A 25,234-nucleotide genomic window follows, 5' to 3' on the forward strand; every position below is an offset into this window, starting at 1 on the left:
TCCATGCATGCGTGCATGTATAATTAATCTCTTTTTTTTTGAAACGATGTATAATTGATCTCTATTTCTATTGGGCCGCTTCTCCTCCCTTTGGTGCATGTCATTGATAACGGCTCCACTAAATAAAGGGGGAGCTAGAAAACAAAGCTGGATTAAATTTTTCTTGGTACGTGGAATACTAGTGTTGGCACTGGTAAAATGGAATGGAGGGAGTAGTACACAAACGACTTTTAGAGTTCTCTCTATTTTTTTCTTAGTATAAGACGCACGTAAGAAACCGATTCTAGTAAGCACGAGTAGCATGATAGCTAACGAACTGTCCCTACAAAAATATTTGTAGAGACCCATCGGTTAAGTGGACCGTCCCTATAAATAAACTATTTTCAAAAGCGGTTACATTAAGAGAGCCGTACGCCCATACTTAGAAATTATAATTTTTAAGAGCGACTATCTTAAACTGATCGCCCCTAGAAATAGGACTGATTTTTTGAACGGTTGTGTTAAGCATCGCACCTAAAAGTGTTATTTTGAAATCTAGCTATATTTGTACCTTCTGTAAAAATTGGAACTAAATTTGAATTGGACCTGAAAACCATGTTGAACCTCTCTCCCCATTATTTCTCTCCTTTGTCTTATCTCTTGGTGTGCGCGTGGTGTGCTAGTATTCTCTTTTGCCCTATCTCTCCTCCATTATTTCTCTCCTCTCAATCTCTCACTTATCTTTCCTTCCTTCCTCTTTCTCTTTCACACAGCCATGGAGGAGAAGGTGGAACATGGCTCCGCGTGCCAGGCACACACGACTCCCGGCGGGCATGACTAGAGAGGTAGGAGCGGGCGGCACCGTGCAACAACGTTGGTTAGAGCCGCGGCGTAACTGTGTGGGCTTTGTGTGCGCGCGATGTGGCGCGAGCAACTCCGAATGCCGCGACGGCGCGGGCTGGCTGGTGCGGCTGCACAGTGGCATAGTGCGGGCTGGAGCGGCAGCACAGCGCGACAACGAAGGGCTGGGCTAGCACGGTTGAGCAACGACGAGCTGGCCGGTGTGGCAACGACACGCTGGGCTACCACAATGGAGCAACGGTAGTCTGGCGAGCAGCCAGCTCCCTCTCTTTTTGTGTGTTTGAAAATCATTTTTCAAAGTCGGATTGCTTAAGCTGACCGATACTGCAAATATATCTTCACTAGCGGTGGTTGTAGGACAACCATCCTTAGACATTATTTCTAGGATCGGTTCATTTAAGGCAAACCACTCCTACTAGGAATAATATTCTTAGAGATAGCTCATCAACGCACCAATGGAGGTGCCCTTACAATGCATTTTCTTCGCTCTCTTCCTCCTTCTCTCCTTCGTCTCAACATAAAGTCGACTTACATCCCTCTATTATACTTGTGTAATACAACAATACTCTACACCCACCGCCACCAAGTGTCGTGCAGACTGTCCAGCCCACTAGGGCCCCCGATGCTCTAGGACGCCAATCTCCACCCCACTCTAACACTCCAACCCCCACCTCACCAGTTGCAGTCCTTACATATTGTAGTTTAGAAATCTAAAGATCACTTCGATCATAAAGGAAGACTGAGCCAAGCTAGACGTTTGGCTCCCCAGTCTATCAAGTTAGAGCATCTCCAACGGAGATCATAAACATGTCCTTACTCCTACTTTTTTTCGCAAAAAAAAAACATAGTTCAACAGGGCCCCAACTCAAGTCACTATATTATGGAGGCCCCCAAAATCTTCCCATCAGCCCCATCTACTAGGAGTGCATAGGGAGCTCCCTACTTACAAAATTTCATTTTCTTGCACCAACTCCCTCTTGCGCATCTTTTTTTTCATCCCTACTATGTCCCGCATCGCCGCCCTATTCACTCCTACCAAAAAATAGGAAACCTAATTTGAAGATTACTAGGTCTAAAAATATAGGAACCCTAATTTGAAGGTTACTAGTGGAGTTGAGCTCAATAAACAAAACCGTTAGAGGTAGGAAAATCCTCAAAACCTAAATAAATAAAGACCCTATTTTAGGAGCTATTGTGGAAGTTGCTAAACTGTGACACATAACTTTGGTTTTCATTTTCCAAACACAAGGCTGCCATGACTGATTCACGTCACTTTGTTTTGTCCTAAGTTTAACTTCTTTATTTTTTTAACTAAATCTATAGAAATAAATACCAATATTTACACCACCAATTAGTTTCATTATATGTATCATGCAATATATCTTACACTAATTTGGTATCTTTGATATCAATATGTATTTCTACAAACTCTTGAACTTATTTGGGGTTCCAGACGTCCATTATCTATATTTCTATAAACTTGATCACAGTTTAAGAATTTTAGCTTACAACAAAGCAAAAGTGAATTGTCATTTGGGAGGAAATACATGATAACCAGCATGGTAGGCAAGGCAGCAACGCCACGCCAAATGCAAAAAGTCCAGATCATCCTGCATCTATTCTTCAAGCAGCGAATTCTGAAACCTACAAACAGTTGGTATAGGTAGAGAAGGTAAAAAAATAACTTCCAGCCTACTGCATATACCATTATGTGGCGCAAACATCATGCCACGAACTGGTCGCCACAAACAGTAGCATGCTGTACCCAACTGAGAATGCTACAGAACAAATATCCAAAATACTCTCAATGACACAGAATCCTTATAAAAAAAAGACTCAGAATGTGCTGATTGAATGTATGCCGAGGGTCCCATCACATGTGACTGGTTTCAGCTCACAGGTTGCGAGGCTGGCTCTGCGGTGGCTGGTGCAGGTCTTTGGTGAAGGAGAGGCAAAAGCGCCTTCACAACTATGCTCATGTTGGGCCTGAACTCTGCTTCGTATTGCACGCATAGAGCTGCCACTGCAGCAAGCTGCAGGTAGAGTCCAAGGGATTACATCAATAAAAGATGGCCAAATTATCGTAAAACATCATTCACAAAGACGTGTATGAGGGGGGTAAAATGTTAACCTTAGCGACTCCCTTTGGAGGATATTTTTCCTTCAACCTGGGATCCACACATTGCTTCACCTTGTCTTCACTTAACCTTGGAGTAGCCTGAAAGAAACAAACAAATGTACATAAAAGAAGTCAGAATGAATACTTCGACCTTGTTTAGATTGAGGTTAGGAATCAATATTTAGCACTGTAGCATTTTCGTTTGTATTTGACAATTATTATCCAATCATGGCCTAACTAGGCTCAAAAGATTCGTCTCGTAATTTACAATCAAACTGTGTAATTAGTTATTTTTTTTATCTACATTTAATACTCCATGCATGTGTCCAAAGATTTGATGTGATGGAGAGAGAGTGAAAAAACTTGCAATCTAAACCAGGCCTTCCCTACCTTTTTCTGATCTAGCTTCTGGGGTTTACTGACAAAAGACCATCACCAATTCTGACCCGATCAGAATCAGTTCTCACTTTTCAGTACGACTTGGTGCCTAGATACTAATTGGCTGATGAATAGAACCTGAGAGTGGATTGATTTGCCTATGTTTCTACCTCAAGTAACATCTAAACAACTAGGCTTTTTTTGAGAAACCAAGTCAGCATGTCAATAGCAGTATCCAGTAAAAACTAGGCTATTTTTGCGAAACCATGTCAGTATGGCAATAACAGTATTATTGTACAACACATAAGCAACCATTCTCCAATGCAAGTTAGCAAAATTACTTACCCATGTGACTAAACTTTGTTGTCCTCGAGGCATTGTGTGATCTACTGGTTTCCTTCCAGTCAAAAGTTCCAAAAGAACTACACCAAAGCTGTAGACATCGCTTTTCTGTGTCAGCTGGCCAGTCATAGCATATCTGTACCAAGTAGCGCCAAATTTAGAAAGGCAGAAAGAAAATCAGGGTTTAAATATTTCTACAGTTCATGCATAAAAAAACTAGTTTCACCACAATGTTACAATATAAATCCTTGATCTTGCTTCATTTATGTTACTGTAACCCTATCATTAGTTGATTAATTAATTATGATATGAAGCAACATTAATAAAACTCCGCTTATGTTGTCTCAACATAGCAGGTCCCAAGCCCTGGTAAAGGAGGAGGGTTGTGTTAGGCATGGCGAGCCAACATTAAATCTAGCCATTCTAATGGAGATGAAACCCGAAAGAAAATCGTTGAGGCGTAATCCTCTTAGCGACGCGCCATATCGGAACCCGGGTATGGTGTTAAATAAGCAAAGCCAACATTAAATCTAGCCATTCTAATGGAGATGAAACCCGAAAGAAAATCGTTGAGGCGTAACCCTCTTAGCGACGCGCCATATCGGAACCCGGGTATGGTGTTAAATAAGCAAGGGCCGGGTCGTCACCCCCGTGACGCGCCGTGCCGCGATCTGGGCACGGTGTCAAGTGATCAAGGATCGGGTCGTGGCATCCTTAGTGGCGCGCTACATCGGCGCCCGGGTGTAGTGAAAAATGAGCAAGGGTCTTCACATCTGATTCGACAGGTGCGAAGGGTAAGGAAGCTAGTCGAACCGACTAGGATCCGTTTAGGCAGTTGGAATGTAGGGTCACTTACAGATAAGTTAAGAGAATTAGTTGATACCGCGACTAGGAGGCGTGTAAATATATTATGCGTTCAAGAGACTAAATGGAAGGGTCAGAAGGCGAAGGAGGTGGACAATACAGGTTTCAAGCTTTGGTACACAGGGACAGTTGCGAATAGAAATGGAGTAGGAGTTTTGATTGATAAGAGCCTCAAGAATAGTGTGGTGGGAGTGAGAAGCCAAGGAGATAGGATTATCTTAGTCAAGCTTGTCATTGGTGATATGGTATTGAACGTAATTAGTGCATATGCCCCCCAAGTAGGCCTCGACGAGAGTGCTAAGAGACAGTTCTGAAAAGACTTAGATGGCCTGATTAGAGCTGTACCCAGTAGTGAGAAGCTTTTTATAGGAGGAGATCTTAATGGACATGTAGGTACTACAAGCGCAGGTTTCGAGGCAGTTCATGGAGGTTTTGGGTATGGTAGTAGGAATCAGGAGGGGGAGGAAGTTCTAGACTTCGCGGTAGCTTTTGACCTGATGATAGCCAACACTTTCTTTAGAAAGAGAGAATCTCATCTAGTGACCTTCAGTAGCGGACAACACTCTAGCCAGATTAACTTTGTCCTCATAAGAAGAAAGGATAAACAAGCATGCTTGGGTTGCAAGGTGATACCAGGGGAGTGTGTTGTTTCTCAACATAAGCTTTTGGTGGCAGACTTTCGTTTTCAAGTGCGTACCCGTAGGGATAAACAAGCTAAGATTGAAAGAACAAAATGGTGGAAACTAAAAGGGGAGACGTCAGAGGTATTCGGGGAAAGGGTTATTAAAGAGGGCTCTTGGAAGGAAAAAGAAAGACATAAACAACATGTGGGAGAAAATGGCAACCAACATTCGGAAGGTGGCCTCAGAGGTGTGTGGAGTAACTAAAGGAAGTGGAGGCGAGGCTAAAGATACTTGGTGGTGGAACGAGAAAGTCCAAAGGGCTATTAAGGAGAAGAAAAAGTGTTATAGACGCTTGTATCATGACAGGAGTGTGGACAACATAGAGAAGTACAAGGTGGCAAAGAAGACTATAAAGCGAGCTGTAAGTGTGACAAAGGGTAGAGCGTACAAGGATCTTTACCAACGTTTGAGTACGAAGGAAGGAGAGAATGACATTTATAGGATGGCTAGAGTTCGTGAGAGGGACAAGGGACTTCAACCAAGTTAAGTGCATTAAGGATGAAAGGGAGCATCTCTTGGTGAAGGAGGATGAGATCCGACATCGATGTCAAGAGTATTTTGACAAATTGTTCAATGGTGAGAATACGGACACAACCTTTCAGTTGGACGACTCTTTTGATGACACCAATAAGCACTTTGTGCGGAGAATCCAAGAATCTGAGATCAGAGAGACGTTGAAAAGGATAAAAGAAGGTAAGACGATGGGACCGGATGGTATCCCAATCGAGGTGTGGAGATGTCTCGGGGACATAGCTATAGTATGACTAATCAAGCTGTTCAACCATATTTTTCGATCGATCAAGATGCCTGATGAGTGGAGGAGAAGTATATTGGTACCGATCTACAAAAATAAAAGGGATATTCAAAGTTGTACTAATTACCGGGGAATTAAGTTGATGAGTCATACTATGAAGCTATGGGAGAGAGTTATCGAGAATCGCTTGAGAGCAATAACGCGGGTCTCTATGAACCAATTTGGTTTCATGCCCGGAAGATCAACCATGGAAGCCATTTTCTTAATAAGACAAGTTATGGAGCGGTATAGGGAGAAGAAGGACCTACACATGGTTTTTATTGACTTGGAGAAGGCTTATGATAAAATACCAAGGAATGTTATGTGGTGGGCTTTGGACAAACATAAAGTCCCAACGAAGTACGTCGGGCTCATTAAGGACATGTACAACAATGTTGTGACTAGAGTTCGAACAAGTGATGGAGACACGTATGACTTCCCAATTAGGATAGAACTACATCAAGGGTTAGCTTTAAGCCCTTATTTGTTTGCCTTAGTAATGGATGAGGTCACAAGGGACATACAAGGGGACATCCCTTGGTGTATGCTTTTCGCGGACGATGTAGTGCTAGTTGATGAAAGCCGAACAGGAGTGAATCAGAAACTAGAGTTATGACGGGAGACTTTGGAGTCCAAAGGTTTTAGACTCAGTAGAACTAAAACTGAGTATATGAGATGTGACTTCAGCACTACTATTCGGGAGGAGAGAGATATTAGTTTGGAAGGTCAAGTAGTGCCCAGGAAGGATACCTTTCGATATTTAGGATCAATGCTACAGAGAGACGGGGATATTGATGAAGATGTTAGCCATAGAATCAAAGCAGGATGGATGAAGTGGCGGCAAGCATCTGGTGTCCTATGTGATAAAAGGGTACCACAGAAGTTAAAAAGCAAGTTTTATAGGACGATGATTAGACCTGCTATGTTGTATGGTGCAGAATGTTGGCCTACCAAAAGACGACATGTTCAACAAAAAAGTGTCGCGGAAATGCGTATGTTGCGTTGGATTTGCGATCATACAAGAAGGGATCGAGTTCGGAACGATGATATACGTGATAGATTAGGAGTAGCACCAATTGAAGAGAAGCTTGTCTAACACCGGTTGAGATTAGGGGTGCATTTAGGGAATACAAATACAACAATTTAAGATCAAGTAGGGATGCCATAAAAGGTTGTTCGCTAGGTTGAACTAGGTTGTTGATCAATTAAATGGCACTGATTTAATTTGCAATGTGAAGTTCTGCGAAAGGCTTTTTCCAGTGTGGTGTTTCTTTCCTGATTGCTGCTCTCCTTTACAGTTTGTTTTCTTTCTTCCCTTGGTTTTCCTTTTGACTTAGGTTGCTTCCCCTATATAAACAGCAGGTCCTGCCAGTTTACATTAAAAAAAGCTCTGCAAAAGGCTCCAAAATGTGTACTAAATCCATATATAGCGCATTTGGTATACATGGGAGACGATAGCCAGTAGCATATGGCAAATTATCGTTTTCAGGTGGCCTGCCAGGATGTTAAAATACACTATCTTGACATATTAGTTTTGTTGTTCAATGTCAAGGGCGTCGACACCCAAGGTTGGGGGTCCCTGGCTTCTTAGTTCATAGCCAGGGGCCGGTAATGGTGCCAGGGCTGTTACCTGGTCGCCCAGAGAAGGAGGTGAGATTGAGAGAGAGAGATAGACTAGGGAGGTAAATGTTCTTCCCTTTCTCATTCACATGGGTTCCTGCATACATGAAGGAGTCGGCTGGCTCCTTGGCTCTACTTTCCTGCATTAACTCTAGCTTCTCAACTACCCAACCCTCAACTACTTCTTACTTGCTGAAATATCCAGCAGTCTAAGCCACCTTGGGCTTCTGCCGGCAGCAGTATTGTCTACCCCACATGACATCTCTCCCCCCCTCGACGAGCAGCTCGTCCTCGAGCTTGAATGAAGGATATCTGTCAATGAAGCTCTCGATGTCTTCCCAGGTAGCTGATGCTGCTGGTTCCCCCTGCCACTGAACCAGCACCTGGCGGACTCCTCTGGCCAGGCGGGTTCGGGCGGCGCGTTCCGGCACCGGCTGCGTGGCACCATGATGAGTGGGCGGCAAGGCAGGAGGCACCGCTGGTGGAGTGCCCACGAACTTCTTCAGGAGGCCGATGTGAAAGACATCATGTAGACGTGCTCGAGGAGGGAGCTCGAGGCGGTAGGCGACGTCGTTGATGATGGCCGCCACACGATAGGGCCTGTAGAAACGGGGCCTGAGCTTCCCTTTGGACGCCACCTGCAGGGAGGCTGGAGCGCGATGCCGCAGCCGCAGCCACACCCAATCGCCCACGGCGTAGCGGGCTTCACGATGATTCTTGTCGTAGTGACGCTTGTAGACAACCTGTGCTTGCTCCAGTCGGCAGCGGGCATCTGCCAGGAATTCATCCCGTTGAGCCATGCTTTTGGCCACAGCAGCGACCCTAGTTTCGCCGGGCTCGTAAGAGCGGATGGAGGGCGGGTCGCGGCCGTAGACGATCTTGAACGACGTGTCCCGGAGGGAGGCTTGAAAGGCGGTGTTGTAGACGTACTCCGCCCATGGCAGCCACTGCCGGGGCCGATCACCGGTGAGGCAGCGAAGGTACATGGTGATGACCTTGTTGGCTGCCTCGGTCTGGCCATCAGCTTGGGGATGGAACGCCGAAGTCATGTGCAGCTTGGTCCCTGTGAGACGCATGAGTTCCTTCCAGAAAATGGAGGTGAACACTGGATCACGGTCTGAGACCAGCGATTGGGGAACACCATGGAGCCGCACAATCTCAGTGAAGAACGCCTGGGCCACAGACTCCGCTGAATAGGGGTGAGCCAGCGGAATGAAATGGCAATACTTACTGAACCGGTCAACGACTGTAAGGATGGACTTGCCGCCGACGCGGGGAAGAGCTTCAATGAAATCGAGCCCAAGGTCTGTCTAGACCGATGTGGGCACGGGCAGCGACAGGAGCAGTCCTGCTGGATGCAGATGCTCAGACTTGTGACGTTGGCATGTGGTGCAGGCGCGGATGTAGTCCTGGACCACCGTGCGCAGCCGCGGTGAGTGGAAGTCGCGGCGCAGCCGGTGCAGGGTGCGCTGCACTCCTTCGTGGCCGTCGTCGTGCATGGCGGTGAGGACCTCGACCAGCAAGGGCGAGGTGGGTGGAATGTACAGGCGACCATGGAAGGCCACCATGCCTTCGATAAGGGACCAAGGAGCCGCGCGCTGGCCGGCCGTGAGTTCGGCCTTGATGGTGACCAGCGCCGGATCCGTGTCGTGGGCTTGCCGCAGGCGCTCGATGAAGTCGAACTATGGTCCAGAGATGGCAAGGACTGCCAGCTCTTCTGTGTCGCGCCTGGACAAGGCATCGGCCACTGTATTGGTGGTTCCAGCCTTGTACTCCACTGAGAAATCGAAGCCGAGGAGCTTGCCCACCCAGTGGTGTTGTGGAATGGTGGACAAGCGCTGATGAAGCAAAAATTTCAGACTATAAAGATCAGTCCTTACCAGAAACTGCCGCCCCCAGAGGTATGGTCGCCAATGTCGGATGGCGAGAACGAGGCCGATGAGCTCCCTTTCGTAGGCCGCCAAGGACTGGTGGCGCGGCGCCACAGGCCGGCTGAAGAAGGCCACTGGGTGCTGGCCTTGGAGCAGCACAGCACCAAATCCATAGGTGGAGGCGTCGCACTCGACGATGAAGGGCTTGGCGAAGTCGGGTAGCGCGAGGACAGGTGCTGTAGTGACTGCTGTCTTGAGAGCAGCGAATGCAGCGCTGGCCGCCTCTGTCCAAGCGAAGCCCTCCTTCTTGAGCAGGGCGGTCAGGGGTGCGGCAATTGTGCCGAACTCCTTGACGAACTTGCGGTAATACCCCGCCAAGCCGAGGAATCCCCGGACTGCACGTGCGCAGCGAGGTTGGGGCCAATCTGCCACCGCCTGGACCTTGTCAGGATCCATTGCCACCCCTGCGGCAGAGATGACATGCCCTAAATAGGCGATGGAGGTGACGCCGAACGCGCACTTGGAGCGCTTGACGAAGAGCCGGTGTTGGTGAAGCAAGGTGAAGACAGTGCGCACATGGTGTAGGTGCTCAGCCCATGAGCTGCTGTAGATGAGGATGTCGTCGAAGAAGACGAGGACGAAGCAGCAAAGGAGGGGGCGGAGCACATCATTCATTAAGGCCTGGAACGTGGCTGGGGCGTTGCTGAGCCCGAATGGCATGACGAGGAACTCATAGAGTCCGTCATGAGTCCAGAACGCCGTCTTCTCGATATCAGCGGCGTTCATGCGAACTTGGTGATAGCCCGAGCGGAGGTCCAGCTTGGAGAAGAAATGGGCGATGTGGAGCTCGTCGACCACCGGAATAGGATACGCGTCCTTGATGGTGATGGCGTTTAGCGCGCGGTAGTCGACGCAAAAGCGCCATGAACCGTCCACTTTCTTGACGAGGAGGACTAGGGAGGAGAACGCCGACGTGCTACGGCGGATCAGCCCCTGGAGAGCATGGTGGCGCACTGACGTTCCAGCTTGTCCTTGTGCGCAGCAGGGTAGCGATAGGGCCGCACGGCCACCGGCGCCGACCCCGGGACAAGGTTGATGCTGTGGTCCCGGGAACGCGGAGGGGGCAGCGTGGAGGGCTCGGTGAAGACGCTGGCAAAATCGTCCAGCAGTGCGCCCATCAGGTTGTCCCCCGCGCACGCCTGCAGTGAGGGAGTGGAAGGACCAGCAATCCCCTTCCAGCAGACCTGATGATCCCTGTGCCAAAAGACATGGAGAGGGCACCAAAATCCCAGAGGATCGGCCCCAAAGAGGCCAACCAGTGGGTGCCGAGGACGACGTCGTAGCCGGCTAGTGGCAGCGCGAAGAAGTCGGTGACGAAGGCCTCGCCCGCTATGCTGAAGGCCTCGACCGTCACCTTCATGTTGCCTCGTGGCCGGAGCTTGAGGGAAGTGCGGCCGGCAACTTCTTCGGAGACGAAGTTGTGGGTGGAGCCGGAGTCGATGAGGGTGAGGAGGGTAGCGCCACCTAGCTAGATGTTCAGCTGCATCGTCTCACCGGTGCGGACGCCCGCGATCGCGTGCAGCGAGATGAGCGGATCGGCAGCGACCTGCTCCCCCGGCTCGACGTCGTCACCTTCATCGGCTTCGGCAAGGTCAAGTAGGAATATGCGTTGGCAAACGCGGTTGTGACCCCGGCCAAACTTCTCGTTGCAGTTGAAACAGAGCCCCAGGCGGCGACGTTCCTCCATCTCTGTTTGGGACAGCCTCTTCACCTGTCGGCCCTCGACAGTGACCGTGGACGGCCCTGTGCCAGTTGGTGGAGCAGGAAGGGCAAGGCGGGGAGGAGGCCCTGTCAAGAGGCCGCGCCTCGGGGGCTGCTGGAGCGCAGGCAGAGGCGCCGCTACAGCAGTATACTGCTCCCGAAGCTCCAGTTTACGAGCAAGGCTCATGGGGATGATGAGGGACTGTGGGTTGTGGAGCTCGACGTCGAGGCTGAGCGGCGGCTGCAGGCCTGCCGTGAAAGCTTGGACACGCTGCGGCTCCGAGAGTGGGCCAGCACGTGGTAGCAGGGCCTCGAACCGGTCCTGGTACTCCACGACAGAGGCGGTTCGCTTGCAGGCCATCAGCTCGCCGAGCGGGTTGGAGCGGATGGGTGGCCCGAACCTGAGGTTCAGGAGCTCGGAGAATCGGCGCCAGGAAGGGGTGCCCTCATCCTGTTGAACTTGGATGAACCACATCTGAGCGCCTGCCTCAAGATTGTAAGAGGCCATCCACACCTGCTCCTCTGGTGGAATGCGCTGTTGATGGAAATAGGATTCGCAGCAATTGAGGAACGCTAGCGGATCAGACTTGCCATCAAACTTAGGAAAATCAAGCTTCTGGAAACGGGGAGGGCGATCCACATGTTGTTCGCCATGGCCCGATCCCCTAGAAGTAGAGAAGGAGCCCGCAGCTGGGCGCTCCTGCTGCAGGACAGCCACCTGGGCCTGCAGGTCACTGATGGAAGCTGTGAGGGTTTTGATGAGTGTGGCCAGCTCGACGTTGGTGGGCTCTGCCATGGGTGAGGCTATGGAGGCAGTGGAAGACGAAGATGAGGCTGGTGGCGTGGTGGCTGGAGGAGGTGGTGCAGGGATGGAAGAGGATCTTCTGGGAACCCGATACCAGGTTGTCAAGGGCGTCGACACCCAAGGTTGGGGGTCCCTGGCTTCTTAGTTCATAGCCAGGGGCCGGTAATGGTGCCAGGGCTGTTACCTGGTCGCCCAGAGAAGGAGGTGAGATTGAGAGAGAGAGATAGACTAGGGAGGTAAATGTTCTTCCCTTTCTCATTCACATGGGCTCCTGCATACATGAAGGAGTCGGCTGGCTCCTTGGCTCTACTTTCCTGCATTAACTCTAGCTTCTCAACTACCCAACCCTCAACTACTTCTTACTTGCTGAAATATCCAGCAGTCTAAGCCACCTTGGGCTTCTGCCGGCGGCAGTATTGTCTACCCCACATGACATTCAACATTCTTAAAAATGAAATAATCAAGCACATGTACTAGAGTTTTTTGGTCAACACAGGTAGCTACCTTTTTGAAATATTGAAGATAAAAGGGACTAATGACCCAAAGATTAGCAGTTCAGGTTCAATACTGATGGTATTTAATATTTGCTATCAGTTCAAGAAAACCTACTGTAGAAGAATAGAGTTTGGGGCAATTGGCCACACCTCAATGTGAGGGGGCGCCTTCTATTATATGGCCGGCTGGCCTTGCTTTACAAGGCAGGGGGTAATCTCCCTGATTTACATCTACTAACTATAGCAACTGATCCCTGATTTACAGCTGCTAATTATGGCTATGATATCCATAATTAGCAGGGGATATTCTATTTCCTAACACCCGCCCGCAGTCGCAGCGGGAGGCTCCCGGACGCAAAGACTGGATCGAAAGTCTAGAAACAATACCGTCGGAAGCCCTTTAGTCATGATGTCGGCGAACTGATGAGAAGAGGGCACATGGAGTACCCGAATCGCACCAAGGGCCACCTTCTCGCGGACGAAGTGTATGTCGATCTCGATGTGCTTCGTTCGCTTGTGGTGGACGGGATTGGCCGTCATGTAGATGGCGCTGACATTGTCACAGAAGACAACAGTGGCAGAGGGTAGCTGTAGGTGGAGCTCCTGGAGGAGCTGTCGGAGCCAACAGCATTCGGCCACCACATGGGCCACAGCACGATACTCCGCCTCGGCGCTGGAACGTGACACTGTGGTTTGGCGTTTGGAGGACCAAGAGACCAGAGTGTCACCGAGGTATACACAGTAGCCGGAGGTAGAGCGTCGGGAGTCAGGACAGCCTGCCCAGTCGGCGTCGGAGTAAGCCGTCAGCTTGTCAACGGGCCCGGCGCCGATGTGTAGACCCGAGGAGAGGGTGCCCTTCACATAGCGCAGGATGCGTTTGATCAGCGCACGGTGCGGCTCTCGGGGAGCGTGCATGAAGAGACACACCTGCTGGACAGCATAAGCCAGCTCAGGACGAGTCAGAGTGTAGTACTGGAGCGCCCCAGCCAGGCTCCTATACTCGGAGGCGTCCTTCTCTGACAGGAGTTCCCCGTTATGTGCGGAGAGCTTGGCCTGAGTGTCAACAGGTGTCACCGTAGGATGACACTCAGCCATGCCCGCACGCTGAAGGAGATCGACGGCGTACTGGCGCTGAGACAGGAATAGGCCGTCGGAGGAGCGTGTGACAGCGATGCCGAGGAAGTGATGAAGCTTGCCAAGATTCGTCATGGCGAATTCAGAGCTCAGCTGGGCCGTGATGCACGGAAGGAGAGCTGTGGATGAGGCGGTGAGGACGATGTCGTCGACGTACAGCAGTAGGTAGGCGAGGTGCGTCCCCTCTTGGAGAACAAAGAGGGACGCGTCGGAGGTGGAGGCGACAAAGCCGAGCTGCCGGACGAAGGTGGAGAAGCGCTGGTGCCAGGCCCGCGGAGCCTGCTTCAGTCCGTACAAGGACTTCTGCAGGAGGCAGACGCTGTCGGGGGCACCAGGGTCGACGAAGCCTGGTGGCTGCTGGCAGTAGACAGTCTCCTCGAGATGACCGTGAAGGAAAGCATTCTTCACGTCCAACTGGTGGATCGGCCAGGCGCGAGATGCGGCGATGCTGAGGACGGTCCGAATGGTGGCCGGTTTGACCACCGGGCTGAAGGTCTCGTCGTAGTCGATGCCCTCGTGCTAAGAGAAGCCGCGGACCACCCAGCGAGCCTTGTGGCGGGCAAGAGATCCATCGGCGTGGAACTTGTGTCGGAAGAGCCATTTTCCCGTCACGATGTTGGCACCGGGGGGATGCGGGACGAGTTGCCAGGTGGTGTTGTTGACAAGAGCCTGGTACTCATCCGTCATCGCTGCGCGCCAGTTGGCATCGGCCAACGCACTGCGATAGTTCGTCGGGAGAGGCGAGGTCGAGGATGATGTGGCCGTCAGCCCTTCATAGCTGACGCGAGGGATGACACCAGTCATGGTGCGCGTGACCCGCGGCGGAGGTGGCGGTGGTGGTGTTGTCGAAGGCGCGGGTGGCGCGCCGGTGCAACCGGAGGCGGTGCCGGCGCAACTGGAGGCGCCGGGGCAGCCGGTGACGGGGCAGGGGCGGACGCCGCGCAGGGGCGTCGGACGTAGACCCGTGGAAAGGGAACCACAGGAGGGCGCCCGCCCGGTGCCGGAGAAGCTGATCCGGCTGCTGGTGATGTAGGTGCGGCGTCGGTGTGCGGCTGCTCGACATCCGAGATGGATGGAGCGACCACGGGCGTCGAGGGAGGAGTTCCACCTGCAATAACAGTAGGACAGGGCACCGAAACCATATCGTCGTCTAAGAGGAAATCTAGGGAGGTGGGGGATGGGGCGTCTGGGGTTGCTGTAAAGGGAAACGTGGACTCGTCGAAGATGACATGACGGGAGATGATTATGCAACGGGTCGAGAGGTCGAGGCAGCGGTACCCTTTGTGAGAGGGTGGATATCCAAGGAAGACGCATGCCGCGGAGCGAGGTGTGAGCTTGTGTTTGGAAGTGGCCTGCAGATTTGGGTAACAGAGGCACCCAAAGACACGCATATGGTTGTAGGTGGGTGGCTGTTTATGCAGGCGAGTGAAGGGAACGTCATGCTGGATGGAGGAGGATGGACGTCGGTTAAGTAGGTAGCATGCTGTCAGGAGGGCCTCGGCCCAGTAGGTGGGTGGCAGGGAGGCATGGAGGAGCATGGTGCGAACGGAATTATTAAGGGTGCGGATTATACGTTCGGCCTTGCCGTTTTGGGGGGATGTGTAGGGGCAGGAGAGGCGGAGGTCAGTGCCGCGAGCGGCAAGGAATTGGGTGGTGGTGGTGTTAAGGAATTCAGTGCCATTATCAGCCTGAACACATTTGATAGGTAGGCTGAACTGAGTTTGGGCGAGGGCAGCGAGCTCAACTAAATGTTGGTGAACATCGGACTTTTTGCAAAGAGCAAAAACCCAACAAAAATGACTGTAATCATCCAGACACCAAATAGTAGGAAAAACCAGACAGACTGTTGATAGGTGATGTCCATACATCACAGTGAACGAGTTCAAAGGGCGCATGAGTTGTGGAATGCGAAGAACTGAAAGGTAGACGTGTGTGCTTGCCTAACTGACATGAATGGCAGAGGGAGCGATCTACTGTTTTACAGGCAACAGCATGAATTTTATTAAGGTGCGCTAAGGCAGCAGGTGCTGGATGACCAAGACGTTGATGCCATAGGGTCGACGAAGCAGCCAAGAGGGCGACAGGGGTGGAGACGGGCATGGTGTAGAGGTCCCCGTCGCTGTTACAGCGGAGAGTCACGCGTCCCGTTCAGAGATCCTTGATAGAAAAACCATGAGCGTCAAATTCAAATGAACAGCTATTGTCGCGAGTGAATTGACGAACAGAGAGCAGGTTACGAACTATAGATGGTGCGACAAGGATATTTTTAAGAATAAAATTAGATGTGGGAGTGGGTAGGACAGAGTGACCTCTAGACGTGACTGGAATGGTAGTGCCATTACCTACTGTTATTGAGGAGATGGAAGGGGGTAGGTGCTGGGTAATCATACCATCCGAGGACGTCATATGTGTTGAGGCGCCGGAATCGACGACCCAGGGTGAGTTGCCCTGCATGTTCATGGCCTGTAGGGTGGCGATGAGGCCGGCTGCATCCCAGGTGGAGCTGCTGGAGTTGCCGGAGGATGCCGCAGGAGCGAAGGCTGTGTGTGCCTGGGGAGCAGGCCCGAGGAGGCCCTGCTGGCGCCCAGACTGGGCGTTGGGGCCACCAGACCCGCCGAAGCCACTATGGCGGCGTTGTCCAGGAGGGGTGACCCGCTCACCAAGAGCCACGCGTTCGCCGGTCCAGGGGTTAAAGCCCCAGGGTAGGCGCCGGTTGGGGTTGTGGCCGCCAGAGGTGGAGGGCTGCTGGCCGCCCTTCTTGCTGTTGGGGCGCCAGTTGTCCTGCTGCTGCTGCTGGCCACCAGCAGGAAAGGAGGCAGCAGTGAAGAGCGCCGAGGCAGCACGTACCTTCTCGTCATTCTGCAGCCGCAGTTCCTTGAGAAGCTGATGGCGAGCGGAGGAGAAGGTGAGGGGCTGTTGCCCGGCGATGTTGTCGGCGACCGTAGAGTAGACCTCGTTGAGGCCGCGCAGAAGGTTGAGGACGAGGGTGCTCTCGAGGATGGTCTGGCCAACGTCACGCAGTTCATCGGCCTTCGCCTTCATGCGGACGCAGTAGTCGTCGATGGAGGAATCCCCTTGAATCATCGAGTGGAACTCGTGATTGAGGAAGATGGCACGAGGCGCTTTGTTCGCCTGGAACACGTCGTCGATGGCCTGCCACAGCGCGCATGCCGTCTGCTGAGTGTTGGTCATGGCGAGGTTGAGGACTGAGTCGGAGGCGGTGCTGTACATCCATCCGCGGACGCAGAAGTCAGCCTGCTGCCATGCTTCGTCGGTGGGGCGCGCAGGGGAGGCGGTGTCGAGGTGTTGCAGCAGGCCAAACTTCCCGCACATGGCGCGGAAAGCCATCGACCACTTGGTGAAGTTGGAGGGCTTCAACTCGAGGACCATGGGGACGTGCAGCTTGACATTGATAGTGGCGAAGGGGCAGATGGTCGGGGCAGAAGTAGCCCCTAGGGTGCCGCTGGTGGCAGAGGTGAGGTCTGAGGCAGTTCCCATGGGAAGAGAAGGAGGAGAGGCGGCGTGGGAGGTGGGAAATCAGATCAAGGCCCGGTTCTCTGATACCATGTAGAAGAATAGAGTTTGGGGCAATTGGCCACACCTCAATGTGAGGGGGCGCCTTCTATTATATGGGCGGCTGGCCTTGCTTTACAAGGCAGGGGGTAATCTCCCTGATTTACATCTGCTAACTATAGCAACTGATCCCTGATTTACAGCTGCTAATTATGGCTATGATATCCATAATTAGCAGGGGATATTCTATTTCCTAACACCTACTGTGACTGCTGACTGTAATATATTATCAATGCCGCACTGGGTAACCTAGTGTGAAAAAGAATCCCTATGGTGCACTCCACAGAAACAACTATTGTACACAGATGAAAAACAAGTAATGTGGTAGCTATGTCACTATATGATGGCATATCCACTTTACAAGCGGTTATGTTAATATACAATGGGAAATCACTACCAAAAACACGTCCTTATACGAATAACATATATATATAGCCATTGCTTTCATGAATATATTGCAGCAGTAAGTGGTCTTTTTAGGATATGTAGTTACAAGTGATTTAGAGTACAATTGTGCAAACAAAGTTCTGTCATAATATTCACATCATCTACCTAGACAAGGTCCAGCTTTTCTTAATAGGAATGCATTTCATTCTGTTAACCAAATGGCACAATTAAAACGCTGGCCATCTGACTCTATACAAAATTCAGTGCCTAGCCAACCCAAGTACTGTTGTCATGCAGGGGTTCATGCCTTGCAAGGACATTGTCTGGCTTTGTTAATGGAACTAATGATTTCAAAAACAGTAATGCTATAAATCAGCATACTTGCTAGTGCATGTGTTAGAAGTTCTTGTACTTGTATGTATCCTCATAACAAAGTAGAATTCGACATTTTTTATATGTAATAATTATGCAGATAGATGACGGCTAGGGAAAACAAAAGATGGCCATAGGTTTTTATATGTAGTTATGTGCATAAATGATTGCAGGAAGAAAAGTGACCCAAAGGTTGACTAGCATCATAGCATGTACTACAGTTACCAGGTAAATTTACCTTGACTTGATTTACAGTACATGGTATGGGTTCAATACTACATTTAGGTTCTATGGCGTTGGTGTGTTCCATATTCCTAGCAAATGGTATAGATAAATAATTTTCTGTTCAACACAAGGATCAAGAGTACTGGTTAAGGCAATCATTTGTCTTTTGACAGAGGCTGCCTGTACATCATGGGTTCGCAATATGGTTTTCGTTTTCTTGAAAAAAAAATGTGCCTTCAGTTGTTGGCATGCATGTGTGCTTCCCAACTGCCACATCTTTGAAGAATGAGTCAATGATAACCTTTTTTTGTGAAAGCTTGAACCATGATAACTCAAGTAACAAAACTGCCAGTTACATATTTCACAAAAAAAAAAAAAAACCTTGTCACCATAGCAATAAAAAAGATAGGCATGCTAAAATAGTAGCTGATAACATGAGCACAATTGCACTAACTACCAGTTGAATCATTATAAAGAATATAAAGTCATTAAGGTGGCAGTCAGGGCTTAACTAAACTGGCATGAAAGCTACACTAAGTTCAAGGTATGAACTAGGAAATCTACAGTTGAGCTGAGAAAGCTGCAGTCAGAGTAACATTGATGAAAATGAATGTGTCACAAAGAAGATAATTATTATGAATAAGGATATTAGACAATTACTCAGGTGCATGATATCCAAAAGTTCCCAATACACGAGTTGAATGGAGCCGAGCTGCCATATCTGGTGCTTGGTTCAAAAGATTGAAGTCTGCAATTTTTGCCTTGAAATCCTCAAACAGCAGTACATTGCTTGATCTGATGTCCCGATGGATGATTGAAGGCTGAACCTTTTCATGCAGATATTCTATACCTTTTGCAGCCTCAATAGCAATTTTGACCCTCTGCATCCAGTCAAGTACAGGTCCAGGCTGCGCGCCTTGAACGCCTTTTCTTCCTGTTGTACAAAGGAATATGATGCAGGTCCATCACAGATGAGTACGACATCCTAAAGAATATAATGTGTGGACATGTGACATGAAAAGGGTACTGGATGCTTAACGTCTTACCATGTAAAACATCATGGAGCGATCCCATGGTTGCAAATTCATATGCGAGTATACGATAATTCCCATCCACACAGTAACCCAACATCTCAACAAGATTTTCATGTTTTAGCTTTGATGCCAGTGAGACCTGCAACACAGAGAACATATGTATTTTCTCATGCTTCCCCTTCTGACATTATCAACAACGTATGAGGAATATGAACACAAAGTCAAGAAGCTTAAAGTGCTGTTAGTACCCACCTGTTTCAGGAACTCATCATTAGGCTCATTTTCAGATGCATCAAGTTTTTTAACTGCCGCTTGCCTCCCATCATCCAAAGTGGCATGATATACTCGTCCATAAGAACCTTCACCAATCAGAGCACTCGATCCAAAATCATCAGTCTTTTGTTTCAAATCATCCAACGACAATTCAGGGACATCAATTGTAGGAGGGGAGAACTCTGGCTCAGGTTGACTAACAGGAGGTTTTGAAGACTTCTGCTTGGCTGAAAAGATAAAAGTTAAATCAGCAAAGACTCCGAGATATAATCATATAAATGATGTAACTAAAAGGTGATACACAAGGATTTAATAGTTAATACATACTCCCTCTGCTCCAAATTATAAGACATTTTGGATTTTCAAGATACATTGCTTTTACTATGTTACTATGTATCTAGGCATAGTGTATATATCTAAGTGCATAGCAAAAATTATGTGTCTAGAAAGCCAAAACATCTTATAATTTGGAATGGAGGGAGTAGGTCTCAAATTAGTCATTCAAACAAATTCTAGCAAAAAACCTTGGAAACTTCTGTTCAAAGAGAGGACAGAGGCAGCGTACTTGCAATAAGACAAATAACACCTTGGGAACAACACAAGGAAGAATAAAAATAAAACACATGTATTATGAGCATTGTATGACTTGGGTCCCTTAAAAAGAGAAGGAGATTGGTCAATGCTAAGCATATATATGACATAGTAAGAACTAGGTATGGTGTTCCAACACTTCTTTGTCTACCTTCCAACACAGCAAATTAGGTCCCCCAAAAATAACAGGGGCAAACTGTGCAACCCAAAGGCAACAAGTAGAAATAGGGTTCTGACACAGTTTTGTCTGCATAGACAGGTGTGCATGTGATATGAGATGGGAAACACTATAATGAGATTCTTGCATCTGATGACTATGTTCAAGCATTTTATATAGAGAAAATATGACGGCATCTTTGTATCTGCTATCTACCCATTTGATATAGGAAACTAAGACATATCCTTGTATTTGGCAGTCTTAATAAAATTATAATAAGAAACACTATGATGGTACCATTGAATTTTCTCTGCATTAATTTCCTATGAGAAACACTATGATGGTTGACTTATATATCAAGTTGCTAGCCAGTCCCCGAAATGCCATTGAATTTTCTCTGCATTAATATTGATCTACCTCATCTTTGTGTGTGAATCCAGCAATAATCTGATTCATATTAAAAAAATTGGAAACTTTCTGTTAATAGCCAGAAAACTGCTTCCAGCTATTCTTCAGACTCAATACAGCTGAAGTTTCCTAATTCCCATGAAACGTCAAGAGAGAACAAAAGGTTGGTTCCTACATAACCTTCAACTGGCCCAGTCATACCAGAATTCACAAAACCAAACAAAGACATGCGTTGAAAGCAAGCAACGTACGGTCTATCTTATTGCTCTGAGCTTTGGCCTGCTCCTTGTTGTGGCCATCTTCCTCGTCGTCAAAGTGGCAGTTACAACATAACCACTTCATATCGCCGTCCCGTCACCTGTCGCCACTTCAGTACATGCAACAGAAACGCAAAACAGAGTTATCCATAAATGGAAAGTTCAGAAAGAAGGCATTGCTCATACACAGCCAGCATGGCTACATGCAATCAATCCGTCAATCAATAGGTACCGGCGTCACACAAATTTAGTAAGGCGGTTAGCATGAATGCTAGACCTATTTGATGTGTGAGCTAACAAATCTGTTCACATAAATAGCAGGCCGATAGCAGTCCAAGTCTGAGAATAACTTCAACAAAGACGGTACCATTTCGAGAGGGTTTGGGGTTATCCATTTCAGATAGTAGTATATATTCACTATTCAGGTGAGTGGACGAGTGATTGCAGCAATGCGAGTCGCTTTTAGCCAGCCTTTTCCAGAAGCGCGTGGAGAGCAGTACTAGTACATCCGGGAACCGAAAGGATATTCCAAGAAAAAAAAAATCCACTATAACACCAAGTTCCTCCGCTATTACCAGCGGCGACCTTTGGTGTTTCCACCAATCCCAAAAGAAATTAACAAAAATACTCGGTACTACAGCATCAATCAAGCAAGCAAATCCATGAACCCGGAAGAGGATTGGATTGGAGGAGCGTTCGCGCATCCGCCCCAGGCAAGGAAGATTTGGATTCGAGGGCACACGAGCGTGGAAAGAGATACAGATAATCTCCTCAAACCGAACTGATCTCAACTCGAAAAAGCAAGCGGTCAATCCGAGGAAAGAAATAGTTAGGGCTTCCTTACCAGCGACCGACGAAACCAGTCGAGGACCCGTCGGGACGGACGGACGGACGGAGGAGGGAGGGATCCTCGCTTAGCGCCGGCACCTACGACGGAGGCGGAGGACGAGCAGAAGGGGGAGACGCTGCGGACTGCGGTGCGTGCTGTCCCCCAGTAAACTGAAGTCTGGGCGCGAGCCGTGCAGGGCGTGTGTCTCGGCGGAACAAGAGGGGGAGAATGGTGCGACCTGCGGGACCACACAGCAGACTTCTTCTTTTTTTTCCTTTGGATTTGGATTGGATGGACTCATGGACGGCCAAGGCCAGGTTTAGGGAAGCAGCCAATGCAGCCGTCGAGATTTCAAATTTGGAAGAGTTTTAGGGTCTCCTGAAGCCGGACTGTTAAAATATAATATACATTAGGATTCCTCAACTGGAGTGCTTCACGGAATGTCTAAATCTCTGTAATCCATATTAAATTATTGAGTAAAAATGTAGCAGCGGATCTTAAACTTGGCCGCAAACGTCGTTTAGGTCTCTAAACTCTTAAACTATACATTGTGGTATTTAAATTTAGCTAGAAGTGTCATCTAGAAACTAAGCATGTCCGCCGTCACAAGCCCAAACAAATCACGCACAGCCCCTCCTTGGCCCTATGCCCTAGCACCAACGTTGATGACGTCCAACACGAGGCATGAGTGATACAACGTGTTATGTTTGTACAATTTGTAGTCCTTGTGTGTCGCCTTTCTATATGCTCCACTATAGATTTCATGCTTACTTCAACGCCTAGGCTACACTAGATTACGGGGAATGTACCGGTGTGTCGCAGGCTGTGTGAAGCCCCTCTGCTCGCCATTTCACCAAGTCGGGTAGCAAGGGTGAGAAGCAAGCTGAACAATGACACCAGCATAAATAGTTGTTGTTGGATGTGCACATAAGACCTGATTGCTCCGCAATGGAGCCAATAAACTTTCTTAAATTTTCAAAATTACTAGTGTTGTGATAATTGGAGCTTGTTGGGTTTTACCTGGATGGATTAATTCGAGCATCCAAATTAATTTATGTTTGTACCATACGGGTTCTGTTCGCTTCTCTTATAATCCGTACTTTTCAACTTGTTTTTTTAGCCGGAACAGTGTTTTTCTCTCACAACAAATCGGCTGGAATAGTGTTTTGTCTTGTTTTTTCAGCGAAGCGAATGGGGCCACTATTTTACATAAAAGATTTAAAAGGACAAATTAAATTTGGATAACATGTTGTAGAAACACAGTTTGGACATTTTGTTTTACTAAATAGGATACGTTCCTGGTTTAGGAAAAATTACTCTAGGATACGAAAAAGTGTTCTACCATCACTAAAAGATTGTTCGAGGTTCAGAAATGTCAAGAGAAAATTTCCATGACAAGGGAAAAATGTTTCAGGTTAGGAGAAAGTGTTAAGAAGACTGAAATGAATGAAAAGGGAAAATAAATGGGAAGAAAACAAAACAAAACAAAAGCTCATTTAATGGAGAAAAAATAAATAAAAATAAAAAATGTTCCCTGACGGAGAAATAAAAATAAAATAGAAGAAGGATGGAACAAAAAATTATTCTAGTGGAACAACAAAAGAATTATATACCCTAAACAAATCATACAAACTTGTGTTGACAATAATATTCAACTGAACAAAATATGTTTCTCATGGAATTAAAAATTGCACATTAGGAACGAATCATACGAGCTCACAGAACAAGAAGATTATACTATATGACAATCTTAACAACAAATATTCAGTTGGAAAAACTAATATTTTGGTCAAACAAACATTTTTACTAGAGAACTAAAATTTGTACACCCAACAAAACATAACTCATCAAACAAAAAACAAACTATTTTTATATGATACCAATATTCTAAAATGCAAAGAATAAATATTAATGCAAATAAGTTACAATGTTGAATATACACATATGGAACAAAAACTATGTTATCTAGAACAAAAGTATGTATGCATGGAACAATAAAATTCACAATAAAACAAATTAGAGTATACCATGGGACTAATAAAAGGGATAAAGTAGCATACAATATTATAAAAATAACGAGATAATTTAATTATATTGGTGTAATGATTTTTCAATGAATCGAACAAATTAAAAAGTATACCTGGAGCAAATATAATAGAGAAGAAAAAGTACCCTAACCCCACTAAAAACATTATTGGGCCAAAACATATACAATATGTGAGCTGAACTAACATGGGCCAAAATAGAACAACAAAATCAGGGTTTTGAAAAAATTCAACCCACGAAGAACCTCTTCTCCCATTGCTTGTGGGCTCATTTGATCGTGTATGCTTCCTCTACGAAATCCCTATGCATTGGACTTCTTTTTTTTTAGGGGATGCATTGGACTTCTTCGGTAGATGGACTCCTCGTCTCCTCCTCACTTCATTGCACTATTTAGGCATTACACTATTTAGGGTACGTTTAGCTGCAATAAGCATGTTAAATACATGTACATTTGACTCATTTTGTTATACTTTAGATTAAATAAAAATATTTAAACCACTTTAATTTTGCCTACAAGCTACCAGCGTACATCTCGGAGCTAGAGTTGTGCTAAACGGGCCCTAATTTTTTATTTTACTAGCTTTTATTATGGGCTTGGAATTTATATCTACTTTAAGGTTAGACTAAACCCAGCAAAAGAGGGATGACTTTCCTCGTCCGTTACCGAGATTATTTTTCCTTCTTCACACGTCCAAATTCACACCGTTTCGATTTTTTCCTTTTCCATCCAATTCGTTTTTTTGCTGTTTTTACGCCATTCGAGTCACCGTTCAAAATATTATTTTTCAATTTATTTTTTCCATGCCATTTCTGCCACCGTTTTTTCTTGTCCCTTTCTTTTAATGGTGTTTCCACTTTCTACGGGTTTTTATGGGCTTTTGAATCCTTACAATTTCCTAGAAAACAAAGGTTCCCCATTTCCCACAACCATATTATTGTAATTCTGATTAGAAATAAAAAAAAAACTTGTTATAATGGAATCTAATTAAGTTGATGGTCGAACAAATGAAAATGAGAACTAAGATCTTGAGGAGTTTGTTGTCCGGTCAAAATGAATTTGCCTCCAGGCTATACGTATGCACTAGTGCAATCATCAACGAAAAGCCACTACGTGCAAAAATGAGAAAGGTCTCCCATTATAATCTTTAGTGGAAAGACCAATCCATGACATGTGGACAAATAATTTCTTGCTGACTTGACCAGAGATTAGAATTATGGATTTTTATAGGCGTTAAAGAAGACACGGAAGTTACTAATATTTAACTGTACCAACGTATGTATAGCGTGAAAAATAAAGTTAGTGAAATATGTCGGTGTTTTGTAATTTGATAGACTTAATAGGTTGCCAACATTAACTCACAAAGTAATACATATATAC

At 47.4% G+C, this 25,234-nt stretch overlaps 1 protein-coding gene across 2 annotated transcripts; it reads right to left on the reverse strand.

Moving 5' to 3' along the window:
• Positions 1 to 2,338: 2,338 nt before the first annotated feature.
• LOC136541694 (PTI1-like tyrosine-protein kinase 1) lies at positions 2,339 to 22,056 on the reverse strand. 2 transcript variants are annotated; one of them, XM_066533713.1, is made up of 8 exons: positions 21,826 to 22,056; positions 20,976 to 21,082; positions 19,548 to 19,795; positions 19,308 to 19,434; positions 18,922 to 19,195; positions 3,683 to 3,815; positions 2,972 to 3,058; positions 2,339 to 2,873 (listed from the first exon to the last, which is right to left on the reverse strand). In XM_066533713.1, the coding sequence occupies exons 2-8, from the start codon at positions 21,064 to 21,066 to the stop codon at positions 2,730 to 2,732; spliced, it is 1,104 nt and encodes a 367-aa protein (XP_066389810.1). In that variant the 5' UTR covers positions 21,067 to 21,082; positions 21,826 to 22,056; the 3' UTR covers positions 2,339 to 2,729. The 2 variants fall into 2 exon arrangements, with proteins under 2 accessions (XP_066389810.1, XP_066389809.1); XM_066533712.1 differs by having other exon boundaries at positions 20,976 to 21,091; positions 21,826 to 22,052.
• Between the last annotated feature and the right edge of the window lie 3,178 nt (positions 22,057 to 25,234).

This window comes from Miscanthus floridulus, chromosome 3, assembly GCF_019320115.1.
Source record: "Miscanthus floridulus cultivar M001 chromosome 3, ASM1932011v1, whole genome shotgun sequence".
Classification (NCBI taxonomy): Eukaryota; Viridiplantae; Streptophyta; class Magnoliopsida; order Poales; family Poaceae; genus Miscanthus; species Miscanthus floridulus.